Source organism: Vulpes vulpes, chromosome 10 (genome assembly GCF_048418805.1).
Source record: "Vulpes vulpes isolate BD-2025 chromosome 10, VulVul3, whole genome shotgun sequence".
Taxonomy (NCBI): domain Eukaryota; kingdom Metazoa; phylum Chordata; class Mammalia; order Carnivora; family Canidae; genus Vulpes; species Vulpes vulpes.
In genome coordinates this window covers 78,367,023-78,390,945 of record NC_132789.1, presented here as the reverse complement: position 1 = coordinate 78,390,945, position 23,923 = coordinate 78,367,023, and the positions used below count along the sequence as shown (strand labels likewise).

General features: G+C 49.2%; 2 protein-coding genes and 1 long non-coding RNA gene across 8 annotated transcripts in view; 1 reads left to right on the top strand and 2 right to left on the bottom strand.

Annotated features, from left to right (window-relative positions):
• Positions 1-13,102, top strand: part of WASHC3 (WASH complex subunit 3) — a 115,360-nt gene extending 102,258 nt beyond the window's left edge. The window contains exons 9-10 of the transcript XR_011994955.1: positions 324-480; positions 3,606-13,102. The gene's annotated coding sequence lies outside the window, so the exon portion shown is untranslated. The remainder of the gene's footprint in view (positions 1-323; positions 481-3,605) is intronic.
• The window catches only part of LOC140594233 (uncharacterized), a 30,221-nt gene extending 8,671 nt beyond the window's left edge, over positions 1-21,550 (bottom strand). The window contains exons 1-2 of one of the 2 annotated variants that reach the window (XR_011994956.1): positions 20,954-21,550; positions 639-700 (exon numbers count right to left, since the gene is read on the bottom strand). This is a non-coding gene — a long non-coding RNA (uncharacterized lncRNA). The remainder of the gene's footprint in view (positions 1-638; positions 701-20,953) is intronic. The other variant, XR_011994957.1, reaches the window with a different exon arrangement.
• A 192-nt stretch (positions 21,551-21,742) lies between these two features.
• DRAM1 (DNA damage regulated autophagy modulator 1) overlaps positions 21,743-23,923 on the bottom strand; it is a 70,325-nt gene continuing 68,144 nt past the window's right edge. For 4 of the 5 annotated variants that reach the window (XM_072724725.1, XM_072724724.1, XM_026013052.2 and 1 more), the window contains one exon: positions 21,743-23,827. In XM_072724725.1, coding sequence (XP_072580826.1) covers positions 23,783-23,827 — 45 coding nt within the window. In that variant the 3' untranslated portion in view covers positions 21,743-23,782. The remainder of the gene's footprint in view (positions 23,828-23,923) is intronic. The other variant, XR_011994953.1, reaches the window with a different exon arrangement.

The following is a 23,923-nucleotide window of genomic DNA, read 5'->3' as shown; positions in this document are numbered from 1 at the left end:
TCCTCCAAGCTTCTAATCATGGCTTGGTCTTTCTGGTGATCAGCCCCCAACTAAGAGTCACCTTATAGAACAGAGATATTGCTGTCACCCACGAAATTCCAAGGGATTTAGGAACTCTGTGTCAGAAATGGGGGTTGAAGACCAAATGTTGGAACAAAAGATGCTGCTACTGCTTTGATCACTTTGGATATCATAAGAGTTTTGGTGTTCTTTGCCAGGAACCAGAGTCAGAGATGAATATATATGTAAATATGTATATATATATATGTATATATATTTTTATTATCTCATACCCTGGGCTCTGCTCTCTCTTCTCATTTCAGGACCCAGGCTAAGAGAGCAGTCCCTACATGGGACATAACTGGGAAAGGGCAGAAACCTCAAGACGAGTCTTAAACCTGCTCCAATATGATGAATGCCATATTTACCCACATTTAATTGGCCAAAGCACATCACATGGCCAAACCCAAATCCAGTGAGGTAAGGACATAAACTTTTCCTATAGGAGGTACAGTAAATCACCTGACCATGAGCAAGGAGGAGTGACCAGTGATTGAAAAAAAATAATATTATCTAGCGTGATAATATACATTGATTATAAACAAATTGGAAAATGCAGAAAAGAAAATAAAAATTACCTGTAATTCCACTGTTAACACTCTGATGCATTTCCTTCAAGGTTCTGTGTCTGTGTGTTTGCCTGTTTTGACAAATTTAGTATTACATAACATACACAAGTTTACACCTGCTTTATAACCTGTTGGTTGATATAACGAACACTTTCCCACATTAAAAAAATCGTTCTTTTAAAATATCACTTTAATTCCTGCACAATTTTTGTATTAGTTTGGATAGACTAGGTTTGTAACAATAACCAATAAAACTCAACTTTGTTACATGGCTTTGAACCACAAAGGTTTATTTCTTATTCAAGCCACAGGTCCAGTGCAGTTTGGCATGGTGGTTCTCCTTATCTTGATCATTCTGGAAATAAGCCAGATAGATTAGTTACCATCTCCAGTGTATCTGGCTATTATATAAGAAGGAAAGGAGAAAATAGGAAAGCATGCATTTGTTGTTAAAGCTTCTGCACCCAAGGTTTTCACATTTTATTAGCCAAATTAAGTCACGTGGTGTGACTTTTCTTTTTAATGGATACAATATTTTTGCAGTCCAATCAAGAGGTTGACTCTATTTCTCTACTCCTTGACTCAGCTTGGTCATATGACTTTGGCTAATGGGACAGTCACAAATGTAATATAAGTAGAGGTTTAAAACGTCCTTGTGTGTTGAGGCTTGTTTCTCTTAATGCTCTTAGAACAACCCAAGGTTAACATAGAGGATGACAGATCACATGGAAAGGGGAGCCATGCTGTCCCAGCTGTTTCAGCTACCGCACATAGGTAGGAGAGGTCATTCTCAACCATCAAGCTCCACCCAACTTAGACCCCAGAAGAACCATCCAACCAATTCACAGATTTTGAGAACATTTAAAGCCACTAAATTTTGAAGTGGTATATCATGCAATAAGAGCTGACATGTAGGGATCCCTGGGTGGCGCAGTGGTTTAGCGCCTGCCTTTGGCCCAGGGCGCGATCCTGGAGACCCGGGATTGAATCCCACGTCAGGCTCCCGGTGCATGGAGCCTGCTTCTCCCTCTGCCTGTGTCTCTGCCTCTCTCTCTCTCTCTCTCTGTGACTATCATAAATGAATAAAAATTTTAAAAAAAGAGCTGATATATATATATAGTGTGTGTGGTGTATTATGCAATAAGAGCTATATATATATATATATATACACACACACATCTAATTTCATCTGAGAGGGAGCCATGGTATTTTTTAAAAGTCTCCATGACCACCTCAGTAAGAAATCTTATGGATGTGCCATCATTTATTTAACCATTTTCTTTTTTTTAAAGATTTTATTTATTTATTCATGAGAGACAGAGAGAGAGAGAGACAGGCAGAGGGAGAAGCAGACTCCATGCTGGAAACCCGAGGTGGGACTTGATCCCGGGGCTCCAGGATCACGCCCTAGGCCAAAGGTGGTGCTAAACCGCTGAGCCACCAAGGCTGCCCTACTTAACCATTTTCTTATCATTACAATCATATTGTTACCTAATGCATTATATCACCGTCATTATAACTGTAAATAACACTACCACGGACATCTCTGTGTATAAATTTTACCCATTTCTGATTGTTTCATTATAACAGATTGGTAGAAGAATAATTGCTGTCAAAACTTAAGCCTCATAATAGTGACCAAATACTAATTTATAAATCCAATAAAAGTACATAAGAATACCCATTTCTCTTCACTCTCATTCAGCACCTATGTGTGAGCTTTGACAAGCATCTTTTCTAATTTTCTTTTTAATATTTTATTTATTTATTCATGAGAGACACAGAAAGAGAGGCAGAGACACAGGCAGAGGGAGAAGCAGGCTCCTTGTGAGGAGCCCGATGTAGGACTAGATCCCAGGACCACGACCTGAGCCAAAGGCAGATGCTCAACCACCAAGCCACCCAGGCACCCCTATCTTTTCTAATCTAATGAGAGAAAAGTCTCATTTAAATTTTAATTTCTTTGCAAATTGAGGTTCACTTTGTTTTCCATATATTGTTAACAGTCAGTAGTTCTTATATAACACTCTGAGTGTATATGATAACATTTCCTTATTTTTCTATATTAAATTAAACCCAACTTCAGTGCCCCACGGGACAACATTGGCAGAAAGCGCAACACCAGGTTTTTCCAAGTTTCTTTTCCCTCTCTTCGATGGTGGGGAACCTGAATGGGCATTAGAAAGGGGTAGGGCTCTGTGCTGGTACAGGGGAGACTTTATGAATGGGTGAGACCATCTGGGTTCCCCACAGCCTTGAAGGTAATGTTCAGTTTTCACATTTAGAGATGCCTGTAATGAAGACATACATTCATCTACTCAGAGAGATTAGAGTGGGTCCCTCCTGCTCACATCTTTAAGGACCTTTTGCTTGCCCAACATCACTTTCTGTCAGCATCACAAAAGGCAAGATGCAGATCCTCAGTTGCCTTTATTTGGCAGAGATATAATTTGAGAAAGCTTGTGTGGCATGTGGGGGTGGGGAGGTGAAGGAAGGTGGCTGGAATGACAAGAGGTAATGTGTACACATTGCATAATGCTTTCCCCAAAGGAATGAGCAGATATCTCAGGAGACAAACAATGTAACTGTTAGAAGCATAATATAAATGTCAAAAGTCTAGGAAATCACACATAGAAGTATTGAAACATAAGTCATCATATTTCTTCTATAAATAAGAAAAAAATCACAATATTTTTAGTGAGTTAGAAAAGAACTGCAAAATCAGACTCTGAACCTCATAGACAGACTTACTATAAAGGCCCTCTCCCTATAACCACACCTCCCATCCCCACTATTTTTTTAGACCTTGCTCTTTGAAAAAGCTTCCTTTCCACTGGATGTTATGGGACATAGCTTCTGTCAGCCAATGAATCAACAACCATTCTCATCCCTTGGGGTGGTGGGGTGGATCCCCAAACCCAGTCACAGTCACTTGCCTCCAAGTAGCATATGTTTCTGTCTCCAACTCATTTTCAGGTAAAGCAGCTGAGTGACAAAACAAAGTCCTCATGAGACCCACTAACTAACCACCTGTTAAGCCATGTGCTCCAATGTTATGGTGGTAGGTGGTACAAGGACATTGCCTGCATCTAAGACAAGTGAGGAACTTGCAAGAAAACACAAAAAAAGCTTGCTGATGCCAAACACACTATGAGGCAACATTCGCCTGTGCAGTCTGTGTGTTGTGTCTTCTGTAAAAGAATGTCAACAAAGGAAGGAAATGGAAACCATTCCCCAATTTGGGCAACCTCTCCTCACTCACATGCGAAAGCTGGAACAGTGGATACAATAGACAGAGGAGTGAGGGGGCCCCTGAAAAGGCAGATGGGAAAAAGGGTCAGCTCTCATACTTCAAACTTGCTGCTATAAAACAGAAGAGCTGTTAGGCTCCCCACAGAGCTGTTTTCCTCCTCTAAGTCTACCTAGAGTTTCTTGATGTAGCTATTCGCCTATAAAATTTCCTATCTCCTTAAGATTTAACTTCAGCTGAAGACCCTGAAGAAACAATGTCTCCTTTGAAAGAACTGAAGAGTCCAGAAGCTTCTAGTTTCAACCAGCCACTGTCTAAACAGACAGCCTGCTCTCCAGCCTGAGGGATGATAAAACTTCACAGCCTTGGAGAGAATTCCATGTCAAGAATGTCTGCATCTGGGGATCCCTGGATGGCTCAGCGGTTTAGGGCCTGCCTTCAGCCCAGGTCATGATCCTGGAGTCTCGGGATTGAGCCCCGTATCGGGCTCCCAGCATGGAGCCTGCTTCTCCCTCTGCCTGTGTCTCTGCCTCTCTCTCTCTCTCTCTCTCTCTCTCTCTCTGTGTGTGTGTGTGTGTGTGTGTCTCATGAATAAATAAATAAAATCTTTCAAAAAAAAAAAAAAGAATGTCTGCTTCTGAGAGCTAGCTCTGATTGCCCTCATCTCCATTAAAAAAACAGATGTGTGCTCATGAGCAAAGTAAAAATTCAAGGTCAATATACGTTCCTCTCCATCAATCTAGTTTGGCACTTGAATATGAGCAAATAGTCTATGGAGCAGAGTGGAACTTTTCTATAACATTGGTATCAAGTGACAAGACTCACTTTTGTGTATTAGGTTAACTATTATATTAATTGTCTACGAGATAGACTTTTTCTGTTTCATGGGGAATGACTCGAGTTATGATAAATCTCCTGACAAGGACGAGGGTATGATATCTGAGAGCTTGAGTCTGGATCCTGGTTCTGTTGCTTACTCTCTATGTAACCTCGGGCAAGTCATTTAACTTCAGTTTCTGTCTCTAAGATGGAGGTTCTAATAGCATGTATCTCCTACGTTGTCAGCACCAACCATGAAGCGTGTGAGCTCATTCTAGGATTATTCCATGGCACCAGAGAAAGTAGGATCCAAGAAGTCTGGATACCTAAACTTGTCTTCATTCATTCTTTCATGGAATTTTTTACTGAGTACCTACAATGTGCTGCTAGAGACACAGCAGGATGATGAAAGACGTACCTCAAGGCCCTCATTGAGTTTATGGTCTCCTCGTTTGTCGGCCACCTAGATGTGACCCTTCCATATCACCCTGTGCCCTGAGCATAGTGTTTCTCAAAGTAATGTAAACATAAGAATTACCTGGCATCCTCATGAAAAGACAGATTCTAGGACCTCGTCCTGCTAGATATCATGGGAGATCCTGACTTCCTTTCCCTTAGTGGCAAAATAGGGAGCAAAGCAACCCCTACCACAATCTTATTATTCATTCCAAGGGAAAGAGCATATGGAAAAGGGCTTTGGAAACCATTAAATGATTTTTCAGTGTGTGGCATCCAGGCTCTCTCTGGAGGTTCAGAGAAGCCAGCCAAGGGCCACTCAACCTGTGGTCTATCCCAGTGTCTTCTTACCCCACCTCCTCTTTCTGGGCTCTCTGGAGATGTGAATTAGAAGACATCCATCACCATTTTAACCTAATGAGCTAAAGGATCTCAGACTGAAACCAGACTCAAGTCCACCACCAAGGTGGACACCCGTATTATATTCCAGGAGTACCCATTACAGGGCTTCAGTGGCCATAATGGGTGGTTTTCAGGGGACTGCCCTGCCTTCCCTTGTCACCTGCTGAAAGTGGGGATTAACCCAAAGATTGGAGTGGTGAACTGTAGGGTCTTTGTAAGTTCTTGCTACTCAACTCCTGTCCACCTCCTCAGCTTCCTCTCCTCCTTCTCCTCCTCCTCCTCTTTTATGTATCCATCTGATCTCTGACTACCTCTTCCCTTATTTCAGTAATAAAATCCTCTAGTTTTTAACTGGCCCAGAGCCATCTAGAATAATGACTATACTTTCCAGCCCCCTTGCTACTGTGATCAATGGAAAGTAAGCAGAAATGTCATAGGGCCACAACTGGGAACAGTTCTCAATAAATAACTGGCATCTGTTTCAACCCCTTTCTATCCTGTCCTGTCCTCCATTTGCTGCCTGGAAGGTACGTGTAATAGCTAAAGCTCTGGCATCTATTTTGGATGTCGGGAATAAGACTACCCACAGGAGAACTGGAATAGAGAAGCAGCCTGGAGGCCGGAGCCCTGGGCAAAGCCTCTAATCTGGTCTTGAATTATCAACCTCTGGACTTTTACATGAGAGAGAAACACACTTCTGTCTATTTGAAGCCACTGTTATATTATGTTTCTGCTATTTATACATCCAAAATGAGTCCTAACTGATAAAGTGCTCAGGAGCTGGATTCTGGAATTAGACTGCCTAGGTTCCATCACTTATAAGTGCACAGACAATGGCAATTGGCTTCACTTCCCCTCCCCAGTTGTACAATGGGAATGTCAAAGAGAGCATCTACCTTCTAGGTGAGAATGAGCTACTACACATGAGGCGTGAAGTACGTAAAGCCTGGCACCTAGTAAACATTTAGAATAAAGGTATGCCTCACGGTAGCAAGACCAAAGGTTATTCTTCTCTTCAATGAGGTGTGGGTTTTTTTTTTAATGCTGCAGCAATGGCGATAACGCTAATAATAATATCTTTAAAACATTTATAAAGCACTTTACAAGAATTTTTGCAACATCTCTGTGACTTACATATTATTACTTTCATTTCACAGGGAAGGAAATGGAAGTCCAGAGAGGTTTACTAACATATGAAGATCACATAGCCACTAAGGGATTGTGATAGGGTTCCTTTCACTGTCCACAAAGCTTAAGTGCAAGTTTTGCTGCTGTGCCCTAAACACATAATTTTTGCGAAGGTACGCTCAAATTTTTCTATTTGTGAAGAATCAAAAAAAAAAAAAAAAGTGCCCAAATCCCCTGTGTAAGAGACTGTATTCTGGGCCCTGACAGCCCTAGGTCCTGGTATGAGATCTCAAAAATGTTAACCCCAGATCATACTTTTAAAAAAGGGATACAACTAGAGCTCAGCTTAGCCATGGGAGTAGAGGAAAAGCCTGGATCCACCTCAATTGCAATCTGGGTAACAAAGCCTGATTCTGAGTGATATTTTGGGCTCACCCTAAAAGGTCCTGGAGAAGAATCAAGCATCTGAGGCAGGGGTGAGGTTTCATGACAGTGCATGTGTTTTAAATTGGAGATTCTTTTAACAGAAGCAATTTGGAGGCAGAACTGGAAGCTGCTGGTAACTGGAAGGTCATGGCCATTTTTCTACATTCCCTGTGGGCAAGGCTGGTAGCTCTTACTGCATTTGGGGGCATTTAAATTCGATGCTAGGAGGAACTTGCTCACTCTAACAAGTGTGAAAGGCAGACACAAATGCAGCTGTAGAATATCATTGTGCAGATTTGAAAAAGGTATAGAAATAAAATATTTGACACATGGAGGATACGGACTGAGTCTCACCCTAGTAGAAACTCAGCAGGTGAGTGTGCAGTAAAGGTACAATGGTTCTGAGCAGTGAACACAGAGCTGGGTTCAAATCCTAGCTTATAAGTGCAGTCAGAAATTTGGGCCCACCTCCTCATCCACTCGCATCCTTGTCCTCCACCCTCTACAAAAAGGCCACCCCAAGATGCCTACCTCTAAGAGTGACCATAAGGTTGAGACAAGGACAGGGACAGGGAGAGAGATAGGGACAGGGACAGATACAGGGACCAACAATATGGGAGCTGTTCTATACACATTTGCTTCATTCTTTTCTCGTGAATCTTGTCCTCTTCTGTGACTTTATGATCCCATACTTCCTGGAATTCTTGGGCACTAGAAATTTTCCAAAGAGATTCAACTGCTTAATTAGCTGCCCAGCAGTAGAGCCAGAGTAGAAGTCAGACCAGCCTGGCCTGGCCAGCCCAGCTGCACCCCCATGCCACTTTGTTCCCTGTTCTCCTAGGGCCACGGTGGGATTGTCACAAATGGACAATGCTCTATGGAGCATGGATGCTCCACAGAGCTTCGGGAATCCACGGGTGCAAGGCCCTGGCTCCTCAGTGAGCCGCCTGTGGATGTGGGCGTCCGAAGTCTCCTAAATGGTTGAGACTGGGACCTGACCAGGGGCCTCAGAAAGGGCAGGCTCCAGGAGGGAAGTGCCAGGGAAGGACGAGGTGGGCTGGAGGCTGAGGACTCTCGGACGTGGACAGAGTGTCCTGTGCCAGGTGGCTGTCTCACCCTTCGCCCTCGTCCATGGGCTGTCCTCCCCAGTCGGGTGTGTACTTTCCCTTGAAGAAAAGGTCTTGTAGGTCTATATCAAGTCTCCTTTCTAGGTTGGGGCTCCCTGTAGGGCAGTGGGAGGGTGTGGGGAGTCAATGAGGGAGGGGGACAAGTGACGGTGCCATCCTGGAACAGGCCGCCCTGCTCTGTGTCTGCCCGGAAGGGAGCATACGGGCCCCTCAGGCCTCACAGGAAGATGACAGCAGTGAGTGGGGATGAGCCACGGGCCTCCACTGTGCCACATCATTAAAGGTCTGGGTGAGCCTTCTGCCCAAAGGTCACAGAAAAAGTATGAATTAAAAGAGAATCTACAGCCTAACACAGTTTATTCTTTTCTCCACCTATGTATTTTTTTTTATTTTAAAGTAAGAGACTTGATGAGGAATTCCTTGTTTGCCTCTGAGACCCTGTAAAGTTTCATCCAGTAACTTCCACTGTCAAGTGAGCTGCCCCACAGTGAGCACAAGCCTGATGAGCAGCTGACAGGACCTGCCTTATAGAATCTGTGTCTGTAGAGCACGGGCGCTCGGTGCTGTCTGTCCTGATGCACTTCAGCTCTTCCTCCAGGGGGAGAGACAGAGACAGGGACAAAGACAGGGTCAGGGCTGAGACAGGGGCAGGGAGAGACAGATACAGGGACAGGGGCAGGGAGAGGGATAGGGACAGGGAGGGAGACAAGGACAGAGATAGAGACAGGGACACAGGGACAGAGAAAGGGACAGGGACAGAGACAGGGACAGGGAGAGGGATAGGGTCAGGGAGAGAGACAGGGACAGAGACAGGGAGAGAGATAGGGACAGGGATAGAGACAGGGACAGGGATAGATACAGGAACAGAGACAGAGACAGGGACAGGGACAGAGACAGAAAGACCTCAAGGGAGAGGGGCTGGCTCTCAGTACTTTCCATTCAGCTGGAGGTAGGATTAGGCAACTGTATACCGCACTTGGCCATTTCCCAGGTGTTGGTGGACAGGGGCCGGTAGCGCAGTCCACCAGTGCCCCCTGTTGCCCATGTCAGAAAGATCACGGAGCAGCCCGAACCCCTAAACCTGCTCTAGGTTATCTCAACAGCCTTTCAACTTTTCTGACGAAGAAACCTCAAAAACCTGAAACTATAATTCCACCTTTTTATTTCACTGAGGGCAGTTTATGTCAATTACATTATTACTTTTGTTTTGTTTTGTGTTTTAAAGGATTTTATTTATTTATTTGTGAGAGACACAGAGAGGCAGAGACACAGGCAGAGGGAGAAGCAGGCTCCCTGTGGGGAACCCAATGTGGGATTTGATCCCGGGACTCCAGGACCCCGCCCTGGGCCACGAAGGCAGACACTAAACGGCTGAGCCACTCAGGGATCCCCACATTATTATTTTAGAGGCTTAGACGATGTTAGGAAGGATCTTTAGACAACATATGGCCAACTCTTTTTTTTGTTTGTTTTACCTAAGGGTATCAGTTCTGAGGGCTATTGGCCACTATTGTGTGAAATCAAAGAGGGCCAGGAAATGCAGAGTTCAACCTCAGGTGAACTCTAAGTAAGCAGGCTCTTCTCTGCTGGCCGGCGCAGTCCTTTACTGCGGATGGTGTCCCCCCGGGGAAATGCAGTTGCCCATTAGCACTGGACCTATATGGGTTTCCTATAGGGCCCACACTCCAGGAAACACACATGGCTGGTGCCAAGTGAGTCTAAATGAATTATTCTACACACTTGGAAACTGAGTCCTTGGGAGGGGCCAGCAACTGAGTGGTGGCAGAGCCACCATGGGGACCCACTGGGAGGGAGGCTCTCGAGCTTCCATGCCTGCGTCTTCACCAGGGCACCCCTCTCCCTACAGGTGACCGTTCCCATTTCTGTCTGCATAAAGCGTGTCTGACGGTGGAAGGGGGAATGGCCATGCCCTCAGCCAAGGGCACTGGGGAAGTGAAGTAGGCTCCGTTCAAGGATGCTCCAACTCTTTGTAGAGAATTTGTTTCTGGAATTTTCTATTCAATTCCTGTCTCTTGTGAAGAACTTTATTGTCTTATATAAAACTCCTATGTTCCAAGACACCCCTTCTAGTCAACAAGTACTTATGCACACAGCTGTGTGCTAGTGGGATGCTGCAGAGCAGGGCAACGTAATACACCACACCAAGAACAAAGGTTTGGAAATCAGGTTCTGTGCTGCCATATTCTGGCTGTGTACATTTGGACAAGTTACTCATTATCTTTAAGACTCACAATATGGAAACAATCTAAGTGTCCATCAACACATGAATGGACTAAGAAACCGTACACACACACACACACACACACACACAGTAGCTCAGTTGGAGAAAGGAAAAAGGCATAACCAAAAACTTTAAATAACAATAAGGAAATGGAACAGAGATAGACTAGGTTTCGTGCCACCTACCAACACCAGTGGGCCTTCACTGGCTGCCTCAGAGTCTATGTTGAGGGGAATTCTTAAGTTCTTGCCAGCCTTGCAGGGAAGGAGCACCAATGTCAACTAGTGTTGCTTTTCATGAGAAGGGGACCGTGGACATGAGGTTATACTTGCCATTCTTAGAATAAACGATAAAAAATGTCACAAGTGACAGATTAGATGGAACAGCCACTTCCAGAGGAGATGGGAGAACTGCACTTGGGGGGTGGGTTTGGTATAAATGGAAGGAGATGAAGGAAAGCAGGAAGATGTAGCCGGCACCAGGAGCTTTCTGAGAAAATGTGCTAAGGATAAAATGCACATGGCCCCGTGGGTGGCAATAAGCAGACCAGCCTGTCTAGAGAAAGGTCTCATGCTACAGATTAGCTCTACAAATATGGCAACCAGATACCGAGCCAGGGATCCAACATCAAATAAGCTGCCCCATTGTTCCCATAAATTTCCCTCAGATGCACTGGGACATGTGCCTAAATTTGAAGCTCAGAAAATGTGGACACCAGGACATCTCTAGTACCATCTTGTCTATCAGGGAGCTACTCAAAGACTCCTCCCTTTGCTCATGAGGACCATCCTTTCATGTTCAGTTCATGGCTGAGGCTCAAAACCCATCACTCCATGTACACTTTACAAACATCTTCCATCATGTATAGCTGGCACTGACGCCCCAGGCCTCTGGGGTTCTCAGTCGATACACACACAGGTTAAAAAGTCTCTGAAAATGAAAAATGAATAATTAACTTACCAGAAACTGTAGCTGCCATGTATACCATGCACCTCCTCTATGCTCAGCACTATGCTACCTCTGGGGTGAGGGGGTTGGGGGGGATGGGAGGTATCAAAGAGATACTTTTTAAAACCACAAATAAGAATGGGAAGTTTTGAAAAATTCCTGTTTGTAAAATTTCATAATTTGGCCTAGTGCGATTTTATTCATCCATTCCTTTTTATGGAGTGTCTACCACTAAGCAGGGACTTCTGTCTTAGTTAGGACTTCTGTGGTTACCAGTGACAGAGAGACCTAACTCAAACTCATTTAAGCAAAGTTCAGGGTTATTGTAAAGGATAATGTGATGTCTGTGAAACCCAAAGATAGGAATGTGCCCAGGGCATGAGAACAATGGAAACCAGGAGCTCAAATCACCAAGGTTCTACTTTCTTCCTCTGGTCTTTGCACTTCATTCACTCTCTCCATTAGCTTCATTCTTCATTCCAGCTACTGATCAGCCTTCTTCATGGGGATCCCATGAAAAACATGGAGGCCAATAGCTCCCTCACTTAACAGTACATTTAATAGCTTTGGTCACTACAGAAAACAAAACAACACACACAAAAAAACAAAAACCTATGTTCATATTCTTTCTGGTTCCAAGTTGATAAGTCCCAGGGAGGGGCTCACTGAAGCAGCTGGAGTCAGGTAAACTCCAGAGAGTCAGGAAACAACATGGCAGGTCCTGTGGGAACCACAAAGATGGGGATAAGGGAGAGGAAGCTTCTGTAAGAAGGGGGGTGGGGTGAGGTGCTGGGCAAACAAAGAAGGAAACACCTGTGACACCTTCCCTCATGAATTTTTTCACGCCAAGTCCACATAGCTGTCAATCAACTCCATCCACGTCATAAGCACCTACTTACCCCCTTGCTGAGTATCCGCTCCGTGCTAGATTTTAAGGATGAAAAGATGGCCTTGATGCCTCTCAAGAGTGCTAGGTGTTTGGAGAATAGATTAGGTTTCGGACTACTCTAGGGGCTCCCTGTATAACTAGGGAGGGAAGACTGTGTATTTGGAAAACAACCAAGTGTCAAGCTGTGCGCTATGGATGATGAAAATAAAGGAAGGTAAGTGGGGTCAGGAAAGCCTGGATAGTGCGGGGGAGGCGGCTTGGAGAGAGGGATACTTCTGATACATCTGCAGGGTCTTTAAAGGGTGAGGACGATTTTGTTTGTGGCTTCATGTGTTTCCAGTGCAGGATTTTCACAACATCAGACTAAGTGAGGCCCTCTGCTCATGGCTGTGCACATCTGGAGGCCTTCTGGAATGCAGCCATCCACAGTGGCCCAGTTCCTCTCTCACAGACGGGACTACCACCCATAGCTTTTTTGATAACCTTGTTTTTTTTTTTTATTGCCATGGCTCATTGGATCAAAGCCTCAGAGTTTGATGCAAGTTCAGAATAATTCAAGGCTTAACTCATCTTTCGGTGCTTGGGGAGCTGCACAAGCAACATCTGGTATGGCCTGCAGAGGGATTCTTCACCCAAAGAGTCTCAGATTTCAACATGTGAGCCATCCTGCTGAATAACATCATAGACGGGAAACAGCACTCAGAGACCTCATCTTGTAACAAGAGCTCAGTGTAACACCCCGTGGTCATGTTTTGCACACAATTATAATAAATGGTGCAAATTGTAGTAGGTTCTTTATCATCTCATTTCTTGCCAAAGGGACTGAATTCCATATCAATGGGGTTGAAATTCCCTTGTGGATTTCTTCTGGGACCAATCCACAGCACATCCCAGCACCATTACTAACTCCCTTCCTGTGCATGGACTAGCCCATAGGCTCACAGTTTAATGTTGTCACGGGGAAGCTCTCAGCCATTCCTTTGGTTAAATCCCATCTGTCACCTCCTTATCTTCCTGGGTTGGGACCATTCCTTATCTCTTGGTAAATCCTATTTTGGAAATCCCTGGCTCCGCCCTCTGTAGCCCATGCGGTAGTCCTACCACTCCTAGAGTTCTCTTCAAGGTTTTACCAGGTTCTTAAAGGTGAGATACTATAATAACTAACAGTTGGGTCGTTATGTGCCAGGGATGGATTATTACAGAGGCGCTGTTATCATTACCCATGACTCACCAGCAAGAAAAATGAGGCTCAGAGTTCCAGCAAATTGCCCAAGTACAAGATATGAACCCACATCTGTCTAATTTCCAAGACTGTGTTCTTCTTAAGAGATAAACATAGGAACCCAAGTATGCGGTAATGGGAGTCTTTCACGTGGATCCCTATTCCCAGGCTGAGGAGGGCAAAGGAAAGAAGAAAACACAGAGCATGACCCTGAATTCAAAGAATTCTGAGGCACGGTGAATTATGTCTAAAGCCAGAAAGGGTTGGTGAATATCGAGAGCGCTGGCATGAAAAGGGTCACTGGCAATTTTTCAAGAAACGCTTCAATAGTGTAATGGACCTGGAGGAGGCTGAGAGCGGGCAGAATGATATGGACCGCACATAAAAGGAAGGGGCCACCAACAGGTGGTGGGATAGAGTGGGGCGTTGGGCCGTACCTACTAAACTTGGACCCCCGGGGGTGGAGCTCAGGAACTGTTTTAACACACCGTCTGCGTGATCCCAGCACATGCTCAAGTTGTGACCCACCGCTCATGCAGTTTCTCAGCCTTGGCTGCACATTGGGATCCCCTGGATTCATGGTGGTCCTGCCCTGTTCCCAGGCAGTGGATTTGACAATGCTCTCCAGCTGATCCTAATGTGCAGCCAGAGTTGAGGAACCCCCGCCCCAGTCCAAGTGCAGAGGGAAGGGGTCATCCCAGCTGCCTCACAGAGCTCAGGTATCCCAGGCATTAGCTTAAGAACATGCTTTTCAAGGCCTTTCAAGGGCAGAAAGACAACGCAACAAGCCCACAGTGTTTCACAGGCATTGCCCCAGTGGCTCCTCATGACCTGTCCATGAGGCACCATCATTAGTTCCATTTTATAAATGACGACACCGAGTTCCCAAAAAGGTACCTGATTTGCCGGCCATGTCATGGCAAAAGTATGGCACAGCTAGAACTAGATAATTAAGTCTTCTTTGCCTCCAAAGTACTCTTTTTTTTTTAATTGCGATAAACCCACATGGCACAAAAGTTGCCACATTTACCTTTTGCAGGCATACAATTCAGTGGCACTGAGTGGAGTGGTATGATGTCATACCACTATCACCACCATCCTCTTCCAGAACTTTTTCATCTTTTCAGATAGAAAGTCTGGAAAACTGTGTGGAGGTTCCTCAAAGAGTTAAAAATAGACCTGCCATACAACCCAGCAATTGCACTGTTGGGGATTTACCCCAAAGATGCAGATGCAATGAAACGCTGGGACACCTGCACCCCGATGTTTCTAGCAGCAATGTCCACAATAGCCAAAGTGTGGAAGGAGCCTCGGTGTCCACTGAAAGATGAATGGATAAAGAAGATGTGGTCTATGTATACAATGGAATATTACTCAGCCATTAGAAATGACAAATACCCACCATTTGCTTCAACGTGTATGTAACTGGAGGGTATTATGCTGAGTGAAGTAAGTCAATCGGAGAAGGACAAACATTGTATGTTCTCATTCATTTGGGGAATATAAATAATAGTGAAAGGGAATATAAGGGAAGGGAGAAGAAATGTGTGGGAAATATCAGGAAGGGAGACAGAACATGAAGACTCCTAACTCTGGGAAATGAACTAGGGGTGGTGGAAGGGGAGGAGGGCAGGGGGTGGGGGTAAATGGGTGATGGGCACTGAGGGAGGCACTTGACAGGATGAGCACTGGGTGTTATTCTGTATGTTGGCAAATTGAACACCAATAAAAAATAAATTTATTATAAAAAAAAGAAAGTCTGTACCAAGTAACAGTAACTCCCCATTCTCCTCTCCCTCAAGCTCCTGGTAACCACCATTCTGCTGTCCCCACGAATCGTAGTATTTCTTCTAAACCCCCATGTTTCTAGAGGGGCTCGAAGGAGAATCAGAGGGACTGAAGTTGGTCAGTTTGGCTCCCACCTGCGACCTGGGTTCTCAAACTCCTGACCAGCTTGTAATCCCCTCCGAACAGCACATCTCTCTTGCCTCTCTGCCACACGCGGGCAAATCCCTCCCCTGGGTGCTTTTCCCACCTTGCCTTTGTTTAGCACACCATCTCCCCCTCCGCGTCCCCCTCCTGGCCTGGGCCTGAACCAGGTGCTTCAGGGACCCCGCAGACCAGACCTCGCAGACTAGCATGTGTTCTGATCTCTCTGGCATTTTGGCACAACGTACATTTGGATTTAGTGGGTTTGGGGCAGGGCCCGAAGTCAGGCTTCGGGGTGATGTTCGTGCACCGGTCTCCGAAGCTCATGTGGAGGGATGAGATCCGAGAGCGCCGTGCTTTGCTGCTGCCTGCTTTAGCGTAGTGTCGCGGCGGCTGTTCCTCCACCCACTGCAAATACCCGCAAACAGAAACCCGTCTTATGTACTATTATGTTCCAGAGGCTGGCATTGTGCCAGGCCACAGTAAGTCTCAAGAAACACTGTCAAATGGGTAAATAAGTGAACATGCTAGAAAAATTAAAAGGAGCCAGATCTATAAAGAGCCTCACAAGCCAATCTAAGGAATTTGAAATGTACCCTAAAGCTATGGGGGAGCCGCTGAAGGATTTTAAGAGGGTGATACATCAGATGTGTATGTGCAACGTCTGCTAAAGGCCCAAGACAGAAATCAAGGAAATAGTGAACTACTGCACTAGACCAAGCAAGTGATCGCGAAGGCCTGCACCAAGGTGGCAATGGAGGCAGTGGAGACAAGGAAGAAGATTGAAGACCATGGAAATGGGTTGACCCCACCTTCAGGGGTCAGGCACATCCAGTTCATTCTAGGTACACTGACCAAGAGTGTCCCTCTCATGCTCCAAAATGCCCTGGTTTTGGTGAACTATCTGCTCACCATATAGCCAGGAGATCCAGTTAATGGGACATGGGGTGGCGTGGGGTGGGTGGCAGAGGGAGCAGCCCAGGACACGGCTCTCGGGTTTCTGCCCTTGGCAATGCAGAGGGTGTTAACACCGCTTGCCACCCTAGGCAGTCCAGGAGGACAGGCAGCGGGAGAAGCGTCTCCTTAAAAATACTTGAGTCACAGAGCAAGTCACTGAAGCATGGTGAGTGCGGTGCCATCCAGCACAGTGAGAGTTACACAGGAGACACAGAATGGGCTGAAATTTTGGGGACGCCCATCAAAAGTGTTCCCACATGGAGAACATCCTCCCTTCTGAATTGTTAGTGTCAGAACAGTTTGTTGGGATGCTGCCCCCGTCTGCCCTTCAGACCAGTGGCAGGTGGGAGGAGGGCCCCCCTCTGTGGTCCTCCATGGACCTCCTCCATGGTCAGGTAATTCCAGGTCCTCTTTCTCCCCATTTTCTTTCCTCCAAGTCACCACTGTGTCTGCTCTCGCCGGCCCGCAGGTCTTTAGGATTCACTGGGTCACCGTGACCATGGTCATTTACTCAGTCAAAACAGCGATGTACCCCAGGAAGGCCGACGGACGCAGTCAGAAGAACACATTCTCTGGTTCAGCCTGAGCCAAAGTCCAGGGAACACAGAAATGTCCCACCGCATTTATAAGCCACATGACCTAACTTCCTCCCTGACCTCTGGTCACACATGCCAACCCCTTGGCTTTCTCCTCCTCCCCCAAAATGTCAACGAGTAGGTAATTATTCAATAAAGCTCAGAACATACCTTTGCTTCTTCTCTTGGCCAGAGAAACCTGGGATTTTCCCAGTTTCGATTTCAAGGTGGCTCTTGCTTCAGGGTTCCAAGTGCAGTGACGCAGAAGAACAACCTTGCCTGCTGGAGCCCTGGAGGGAACTTCCAGACAAAACAGTGGCTTTTTGGGTATTAAGAGGAAATGACAGACTGGACTGCGCTCCATATTCATTTCAGTACATGCGTTAAGGGCTAGGGTAGCAGCTGCCAGCTGATCGGCCAACTCTAAAGGCCTCAGTCTTTGCCTTAAATCAGATGTCTTGGGCAGTACCTGGGACTTGCCACCCTGGGCCGATGTGTGCACAAGGAGAGTTCAAGGAGGCCAGGTTTGTCTTCCAGGCGTTCCTGTCACTGGTGCTAAGATCAGCCTGGTGGGCCAGACCTGGAACCCAGGGCACCCAGGCCTGAGACCGTCGCTGCTTCCTGCTGCTGTGGGGACTGGAGGACTCTCTTGAGTGCTCAAGTCAGACCCCACACCCAGTGTCCGATAAGTAGGACCACTAAGGACTTCTTTTCCCAGCCTGACAGAAGCCCCTGGATCCCACCATGATTTCTTCCTTGGGAAGTGGAGCGATGATTCCAAACAGAAGACCACTCCAAGTCTACATTATGGCACCAATCAGAAGCAAAAGATACGAAGAGTTCAAAGTTCTAAGAAAACACACCTTCCCAAACCCCTGAATCATCCTGAAAGCCCCTTCACAAACCCCACAGTCCAAGGGAATCCTTGGCCATTTCCATCCTCCTCTAGGATTGTGGACATGTGCAGAAAAGCTCATTTCACACTCCCACCAAAAACTGGAGATGGCCTGCAAGTCTCCCTGCCCATGTTTCTACTTCTGATTCTAGTGCCCTACCCCCGCCTCACCCCCTGCCTCCCAAGGCTTATACACATAGTTCAACTGGGATCCACCCTTTCAAAGCAACGCAGACATTTGATACATTTTTCTGAACTCTCCAGTTGAGAGTTTTGATTCCTCCAGGCAGTGGGTATTATATGACTGGAAAAGCTGACAAATTCACTCAGAATCACATGGTGATAGTTGATGATCACGTTGTCCTGATGGAAAAGGTTGACTTCGGAGTTACAGCCCGGGGTTGGGTCCTAACCCCATTGCTTGGTACCCAGTGACAATCTAACTGCAATAATATCCTCAGTAGTAAAATGGGGCTGACTGGGGCCCAGTTCCTGGCTCTCAGCACCTTCTGTGTGGTCAGATACTCAGCCAGTGTCAGCGGAATCTGAGTGATAGCAGATGGGCGAAACGGGTCCCTAGTGGGTAAGCAGCAGTCCCTAAGGCCAGTAACTAAGAACAGTCACGCACTATCCAGGCAGGTAATTCCAAGTAAGATTCTCTTTTTCAAAATGACAAATGGGCTTTTAGGACAGTGACACTTGGCGGATGGTGCTACCATAGTAGACACATGCATCTATGCCTTTGTCCAGACTCCCAGAATGCACCCCCAGAGTGAAGCCCATGCAAACCATGACTGGGGTGATGATGAAGTACTGCTGTAGGTCCATCGGTTGTAGAAGGAGGGGGAGCCATGCGCCTGGAGTGGAGCACTGTACTTTCTGCTCAATTTTGCTGTGAACCTAACCTTCTCTAAAAAGTGAAGTTTATGAATTTTTTAAATGGCATAAAAGATACATTTAAGCAAAATTAAAGCCTATTATTTCCAAATAAGTTTTTTTAAAGTTTCTCAAAGCTGGAATTTCCTCCCTCCCTTTCTCTTCCCTGTATTGCTGGTGTCCCCCACTCACTGGGTTACCCACCCCACAGCCACCACTGAGCCACCGGCTAAGGGAGGGCTGGGGCCATCTGAGTTGCCCCTGGTGTTTGTTGTCTTGGGTCAGTTTGCCTGGGCAGGGCAGGGGTATTGAGGTTGGTGACCAAGGACCACAAGAGTATTAGGCCCTCAAGAAAGTGCAGGCGAAGCTGGTGGCCCCTCAAAGAGACACGGAGAGGAGGAAGTGGCTAGAAAGGACTGGATCAGACGAGGTGAGGACAAAGGGGCCACATCACAGGGAAAACCTGAGACAGAGAGGCTTCCGACCCCTGAAGGAGAAGAGCCAGAGCCGGGGCGGGAGGCGGGCCCGGGGCGGGGTGGGGGAGCTCTGCCGCGAGCGGGGGGGCACCCAGGGCTCCAGGAGGACGCACGGGGGCGCTGGCAGGGCCCACCGGGATGCCCACGGGCGCCAGTCGGCGCGCGAGACCCGCCAGGAGGTGAACCGAGGGTGGCCCCCAGGTTGGGGGAGCTGGTGGCCGGGGAGGGTCGCCGACGGGAAGGAGCGAGTACACCTGCTCAGAGTAGAGGGCAGGGTGACAGGACTTGTCAGGTCGCAGCCGTAGCCGCTCATCCCCGCGTCACCGCCACGGGAACTGCTCCCAGAGCTCCTGCTCGGGGCGCGGTGAGGCCAAGGGCCACCCACGAGGCGGGGACCGCAGCGGGATCCAGCCGGGGGCTGTGCAGGGAACGGGGGCAGCGGGACACCGCGCCGGCAGGTGCTGACGCGGAGGCGCCCCCAGGACGCACGGCCTGGTCCCAGGGAAGCCCAAGGCCGTCCTACGTGGGGGGGGGGGGGGGGGGGCAGAGGGCAAAAGGACATGTTTAACTGTGTTTCTGCTCGCATTTGCGTGAGAAGCGGGCGTCCGCGGAGGGAGGCGCGTCCTGAGTGCGCGTGGGCCAAGGAGGAGCGCGGAGGCTTTGCGCCAAGGACCTTTCTAGACAAGTTTGATTTTTTAACCCCATGAACACGCTCACTGATTCCAGAACTTTAGAGTAAGAACAAATGGTCCGGAGAGTAAGCGCTGTGAGTGGGAGCGGGCGAATCCCCACTTATCTAGAAATTCCCTCCCGGTCCTGGCAGGGGGAGGCGGGGGAGATGGGGGGAGGCGGGGGGAGGCAGGGTAACAGCCGTATTTGCCTGTTGGGGGAACCTGGGTGACACTTACGAGGCAGGGCTCCCAGGGGTGTGCCTCTGAAACCCTCCCCGACCCCATCAAAGGTAAGCCAGGTGCGTGCAGGGCGCGGGGGTACAGAGGGTGCTCCCGGCTGAGGGACCGCGGGCTGGGCACACCCGGCACCCCGGCTCTGAGCACACAGCTAGGGGCTCCGCCCGCCTCTTCTAAGCATTGGCTTTGGAGGTCAGCGCCACCCCCGCCCATGGGGTCTGGCACTCTGCCGCCCTTCGTTTTAGAAGATAAGTCCCCTGGGGGCGGCAGCGGTCCACGGCTGCCTCTCCAGACCCCGAGGCTGTGGCTCGCCCTCTTATGCAACCGACAGGACGCAAATGCATGACAGCCTGGCCTCGAGAATGCGGGGCGTTCAGAGCCAGACCAAGAGTATGTGTGTGGGGAGACGCCGGGCCTGCCAGCCTGCCAGGCCCAGGGAGCCGGCGACAGGGGGCGACCACTGACCTCCCCCGCAGTCGGCCTTCCTCATTCCAGGGCCTACACACCAGACCAGCGCGTCTCCAGCTGAGCAAAAAGTGGGAACGTGGGATAGTGCCACATGCGAGGGATGTCAGGAAACCCAAACACAGCACAACACTGATGTACTTAATTTGGCTCATGAAATGCAGTTTCTGTGGAATTCTGTTAGTGTTTAAAGAGAGAGAGAGAGAGAGAGAGAAAGAAAGAAAGAAAGAAAGAAAGACCCACTTGATCAGCAATCAGGAGAACTCGAGTCCCCCGAGCCCGCCCCAGCCCACAGCACCCCCCGCGGTTCCTCCCCCGCACCAGGTGGTAGTACCTGCCGGACCACCGCCGGGGCTCAGACAGGACACAGCCGCCGGGGGAAGCGGGACTCTGGAGGCACCTACACGGTTGCGTCCTCCTCACCCGAGGGGGCCGGGGGCGAGCGTGATCCGGTGCCCCGGGTGGCACAGGTCGGCGGGGTCGGCGCCCTGCTCCCAGTCGCGTAGTCTCAGGAACAACTTTCGACAGCCGTCAGCCCAGCACTTTGGACCGTGTTGACCTCCCTCCCCCCGAGGGCGGCAGGTGACACAGGGCACCCTACCTCCCTGACTCCCGGGGTGGGGCGGTTTGGACATGTGAACCGAGCCAGCCGGAGACAATGAGCTTCCCCTCCTGGGCCAATGTCCCAGCCGAGGGGCGAGACCCCCTGTCCTGGACAGGTTGTAGCCCTCAGGCTTCCAGAAGCCATCTCAGCCCCTCCAGGGGCAAACCTGCCTGAGGAGGAGGCCAACAGGGGGAAAGTAGAGCCTGGAGAAGGACAGGCGCTGGGGCCCCGTTTGGGCTCAGCCGCCCCTGCAGCCGCCCCACCGCCGCCCGGGTTAGCGGCTCAGAAGGCGCCCCCTCCTCCCTGCGGTGGAGCTGCATGTGGGGCGCCTGCAGCTCCAAGGGCGGAGCCGGATGCCAACTCCTGATACGAATGGTTGAGTCTCCACAGAAACGGATCACAGTGCCCACATGCGAGGCTACACGGACAGAGGGGTTCAAGGCGCCCTGTACGGGTCCCAGCTGCACACACTTCACAGTGGGGCCTCGTCCACAGGTCGTGACCACACTGAGACAAGAATTGCTAAAACACAGAAATATTCCATTTTATTTTACTCTTTCCCCGTGAGGCCCAAGGAGAAGCAAAAGCATGGAACTGAGCAATGATAGGGACGCGTGGATCGGAGCAGCTTTGAAGGTTCACGGAGTCAGCAGAGTGGCGCGACCGAGGGACTGGGGCGTCCTCAGCCTGTCAAGCCAGGGGCACCGCCGTGTGGAGCCCGTCGAATGATTCCAGGCTGGAGAGACCCGTCGCCGAGCGATGGAGCCCGAGGTGCAATGTCCACGGTGCACAAAGCACAACAGTGAGAGCGATGAGGTCACACACACTACACATCGTCGCCCCCCGCGGAGCCAGTGTGAACCTCCGGCCGCAGTCCTGCAGCGCCCCTGCCCCTCCTTCCTCCGCTCACGCAGGCGTCCACGCATTCAGCACCCATGTGCACCCGGAGGCACCCCGGTGAACGCCGGGGTACGAAGGTGACAATTACGACCCATACTGCACCCTCAAGGAGCCCCCGGGCCCTGTCGCAGCGGTGCGGGAAAGAAGTACGATGGGGCCTGCCGTGAAGTGCAGGTACGGAGGGTCCGTGTGACAGGAGACGGAGCGCGCAGTCACCCTCCCGTGGTTCCATGGCAGGTACGTGCCATCGCGCATCTTCGCAGTAAGGAGGCTATTGGTTCGCTGTCATCGCCAGTGTGTTTGGGGCCGCAGGCTGAGCGTGCTACGGGCTTCCCGCCGCGGAGGCCGCGGGGCACGCGGTGGGTCGGGCGGCGCTCGGGCTGCTGGCTGCTTCGTCTCCGTCCCCGACAGCGCGATCCGCCGGCGGCGCAGGTCCCCAGGGGCCGGGCCCTTCGCTCTGCGCTCTGCGGGGTCCCCGGAAGGCCTTCTCTCCCGCCTGCACGCTCCAGGCCCCTCGGTGCCCTGCAAGGCCGCCTTCCTGGGTCCCTGCAGCGTGGGCGGGAAGCACCGGCGGCTGACGGAGGAGCCGCGAACGGCCGCGCGCGCGCACCGCCTCCTCCCCGCCTCGGGCCGACGCTCCTGTCCGCAGCTTCAGTGGCGTGAACGGACTTCAAGACGCGAGTGTGCGCCCGGACTCAGACCCGGCGCGTGGTGGCGTCACACGTGGCCTTTCGAAGGCTTCCCGCAGAGTGGCTTTCGAGGAGGTTGGGGCAGCCAGAGGCCTCCGCCCACACCCCGCCTTCCACACGGGGTCCCTGGGATACTTCCCGCCTTGCCCACCCGGCCACGACGACACGCAGCCCCCAGTGGGGTTTCCCTTGTCAGGGGCGTCCCTTCGCCTCATTGCTGTTACAGGCTTCTGGAATCTGGCCAGCCGAAGCCACTCCCCGCCCCCCCGGACCTGGCCCACTGCGGAGTGCCCCCTGGTAGCCGGGGCAACAGTTGCGGCTCCTTAGCAGGGAGGCCCGCGGGCCCGAGTCTAGAACCTGAGGTCTTCTGGTTCGCTTAGAGCCGGTGTGTACGGAGAACCGGAGACTGAAAGGCATTTCGGTAGAAGCACCGTGCTGAGTCCGCTTAAAAATCAGAGTATCCTTGTTAGTGTTGATTTGTGAACTAAATCTTTACGATCATTAAAAATCAAGCTTCATAAATGTTCTCATGGTATAAAATCAGATGGTCCATTTTCTAAAAATAAAATGTAAAAAACAAATATGCCCTGATTTGACTTGTTAGTGAACCCCTCAGTGTATTCCCGTGAATCACTCACACACAAAGAAAACACAAGACAGAATCTGTGCAAAAATAAGAGCTCTCCGTTTTCTGTAACACCTTATCTCTTCTGTAATGAATTTGTTAAAGGTAAAAAAAAGTGTCTACTTAGAAAATTATAAAAACATTGCTACAATGTCATAAATGCATTCTCTAGGAAAACATACCTTTGGAAATAGTACAACTATTGAGAATCCTTAAAGAAATTCAAGTCCTGGATGTACCTCAGGTACATGCCACTCAGGGCAACATTAACACCCTGTCTGTCCTCCCTACCACTTCCAGAAATTGTCTGCAACGCTCACTGACTGACATAGGATTCTTCTTTCTTCAAATGTCATCATTGATCTCTGTGGATATCCTGAGGGTGACACCCTGTTAAAGACAGAAGAAAAAGGTTTCAGAGGAGGTGAGGTGGTGCCAGCCAAGGAACGTCCACCAGCAGTGCACCCGCCCTCCACAGATGACCTC